At 49.5% G+C, this 3,196-nt stretch overlaps 1 protein-coding gene across 1 annotated transcript in view; it reads right to left on the bottom strand.

Annotated features, from left to right (window-relative positions):
* LOC110402288 overlaps nucleotides 1-807 on the bottom strand; it is a 10,693-nt gene extending 9,886 nt beyond the window's left edge. The window contains 2 exon segments of the mRNA XM_021404247.1: nucleotides 60-479; nucleotides 482-807. Coding sequence (XP_021259922.1) covers nucleotides 60-479; nucleotides 482-796 — 735 coding nt within the window. The 5' untranslated portion in view covers nucleotides 797-807.

Genomic DNA, 3,196 nt, shown 5'->3' with positions numbered 1-3,196 from the left:
GTTCCTTGTGTGGGGGTTGGTCCCATGGTCGGTGGAGTCTGCACTGCCCCCTGCATCACAGCCACCAGGCTCTCCACAGTAACTGGCCTCCCTTTTTGCTTATCCAACACATACTTAATAATGTCTCCTGGCGTGCGAACTCCTTCAGGAGCCGACCTCAGGATAACCTTGATGTCTTCATGGGACTTCTGTTTTAAACAGTCCACAATGACCAGGTCTCTGGCTACCAGGGGCAGCTCAGATCCCTCTACAGCGTGGATTAGGCGATCCGCAAATTGCTGAAAAGATTCTGTGGGCTCTTGGGTGATTACTGTCCACGGGGCTGGGGGTTCTGCATCTCTTGTGAACCTTCGGAATGTTTTAAGCATAGCGTCCATGGTGGCCAACAACTCCCCCAGCCGCAGGAGAGCTGCTTGGCCCTGGGGCGTGGCCATTCTATCCTCCATCCCCGTAAGCCTTGCCATATTCGTGCCCCCCCCCGCCTTAGAGGGTGGTGATCATCTCGCTCCATCCGGAGCAATGTTTGTCTGCACTGAGCTCTAAACTCCTGTTCCCGCAAAGTATATTGGACTGGCTTAAGCGCCATTCTCATCAGATTTGTAATATCATGAGGCAGGAGGGGGCCCTGCGCGGTCAGTGCCTCCAGGGTGGATGTGGTAAAGGGCGATTTCAACCCCTTTTTCTCTATCACCTCTATAAAGCGAGTGGTGCCTTTTTGATCCAGCGGCACCCAGGTAGCGCAGTTGGGCCCCGCCACCACCGGGAACGCTCTCACAGGCAGGCCACTGCTCTCCATGCCCTCCTGGATCTGGGACCAATCAGTGAACTGCTCAGGAGGGCCAGCGGCCACCGCCCCCTGCTCGGTCCCACCCCCTCCCCCTGGCACTCTGTTAGTTCCCTTATATGGCAGTGTTGTGCCACCCCCTCCCCCACCCTCATCCTGCAGGGCAGGATACAAATTCGGAGGTCAGGAGAGCTGTTACAAGAGCTACCCCCTCCCCCACCCTCATCAGGCAGGGCAGGATACAAGTTCAGGCGGGGGTAGGGAGGTGGGGCCTCCTTCAGGGCAGCTGAGGCAGTCGGATAAGGATTACCCAACGGCCAGGGCATTGTCCGTTGATCGATCCTGGGCTCAGGTGGCGCCTCGGTGGCAGGAGAACATCCACGGCCATCTGTAGGGGAAGCGCAAACCCCTCGCACCTCCCCCCTTTCCATTTCCAAACTCCCACCCTGTTCTGCACGACCCGCAAGCCCCACCAATTTTTGTGCCGTATACTGTGCTTCCTTATCCTCCTTGGCTGCCTTCAACGCCCCCAGGATGAGTCCCCAGTTTTTTAGCAGATTCTTATCTTTCTTGGGCGAGGACATAACCCGTTGGGCGAGTTTCATAGTAAAAGAATCCCACAACCCATTATCCAGCACCGCCCCCGGGGTTGCCAGGCAGCCCTCCTTTTCTAGCCGTGATAACACAGCAGCTATCTCCTTCTTAGAAGGGGCTGATTTACCACAATAATCCTTACAAAACTGAAGCAGTACCTTAATAACTTGCTCCATGGCTGAAGTTCTAAACGCCGAACCGGCCTTCTGTGGCGAACCTACTTCGAAACCACAGGCAACTGCGATTCCCGCCTTCCATGCGCGGACACTCTCTTCACGCGTGGGTTGGGTGCCAGCCACACCACAACAGGGTGATGCAGTTCCACGCACGGGGCACCAAATGCTGATTATTCAACACAAGATATTCCGTTCGTGAACTGCACCCTATTTGCAAGGACTAACACCCAGTCCCCGACCATCCTGACGCGTGCACACACCAATATGGTGAGCGGCAAAATGGCGTTTATTGCTTCATTACAAAGTATCCTTCCTTATCTCCCTTATCTCTTTGTTCGCTTCGTCTACGCCCACAAGCTCTGGGCAGGGGAGGTGTCCTAGTGCGTCCCAGCCCGTACCTTCGGTTGCCGCGTACTACAATATTTTAGGACATATTTTAGAAATATAGTTGTTGAATTATGTGATTAATTCTTGGTTGCAAAACTGCAATAGTTCTTAAATGCTGCGAATAGTATGTGTATAGTATTATAGGCTAGAAAGCATGCTGTAAGGCTATTCTGTTTAGATAAGAGATCCTCAGCAAAAGAACAGCAGGCTTAACAAACATCAAAGATGCCAGGGCCTCCACACAAGGCCAAATTGTCTTGCTCTGGGATTAGGTTGGTATGCAACAGTCAGGCATCAGGATACACCCCTCTATCCTCCTTCCAAACTTATCTCTATCCAAGGGTGAGCAGATGTCCAGAAATTATGGCTGAGTGCTGAGTGAGCAAATGTTATGATTTTGGTACCTAAAATTACTTATAATTGGCATTCTTTTACTGAGCATGCGCCAATGAAGGAAGTTCATCTAGAGGACAAGTGAGAAAGACCATTGGATAAAGTAAAAGACTGTTGGTTGGACTGTCATGATGCTAAAAGGATGCTAGATGAGAACATGGAATAGAAGACTGGAGACTTCATAAATCACTACCTGAGATAGGTATATGATGTATATGTTAATTGTCTCACACATAATTAATGAATATGTATTATCTGTGGAAATATAAGGGACTCTGAATTATGTTATCCTTGAAGCATTTATGGTGGAAATATCCCCCATGCTTCCTCGCTTTGTAATAAACGTACATACTTTATAACCTCACGTGGGTTATAGAGTTTGATTCCACACGTCAAGATACTGGTCTGAAGAATGAACTACTTGGCAGATAAGGAATTGGTTAGAAGGTCATAGCTAGAGGGTTGCTGTAAACAGTTCTATATCCAGGTGGAGGCCAGTTATGTGTGGTGTCCTCCCAGGGTTCATCTTGTAACTGGCGGTCTTTAACATCTTTATCAATGACATAGATGATGAGATTGTGTGTACCCTCAGCAAGTTTGTGGATGACATCAAGTTGAGTGGTGTAGCTGATAACATCAAAGAAAAGACTGACATTCAGAGATACTAGGACGGGCTCAAAAAGTGGGTCCATGTGAACTTAATGACATTCAACAGGGCCAAGTGCAAGGTATTACATTTGAGTCAGGGTAATTCCAGGTGTATGTACAGACTGGAAGAAGAAATCCTTGTGAGCATCCCTGCAGAGAAGGTTGTGTAGGTCATGGTAGATGAAAAATCTAACATGGGCCAGTAGTGTGCACA

This window comes from Numida meleagris, chromosome 1 (genome assembly GCF_002078875.1).
Source record: "Numida meleagris isolate 19003 breed g44 Domestic line chromosome 1, NumMel1.0, whole genome shotgun sequence".
In the NCBI taxonomy this organism is placed as follows: Eukaryota; Metazoa; Chordata; class Aves; order Galliformes; family Numididae; genus Numida; species Numida meleagris.
The sequence above is the reverse complement of the archived record's forward strand: the minus strand, read 5'-3'. Positions and strand labels throughout refer to the sequence as shown.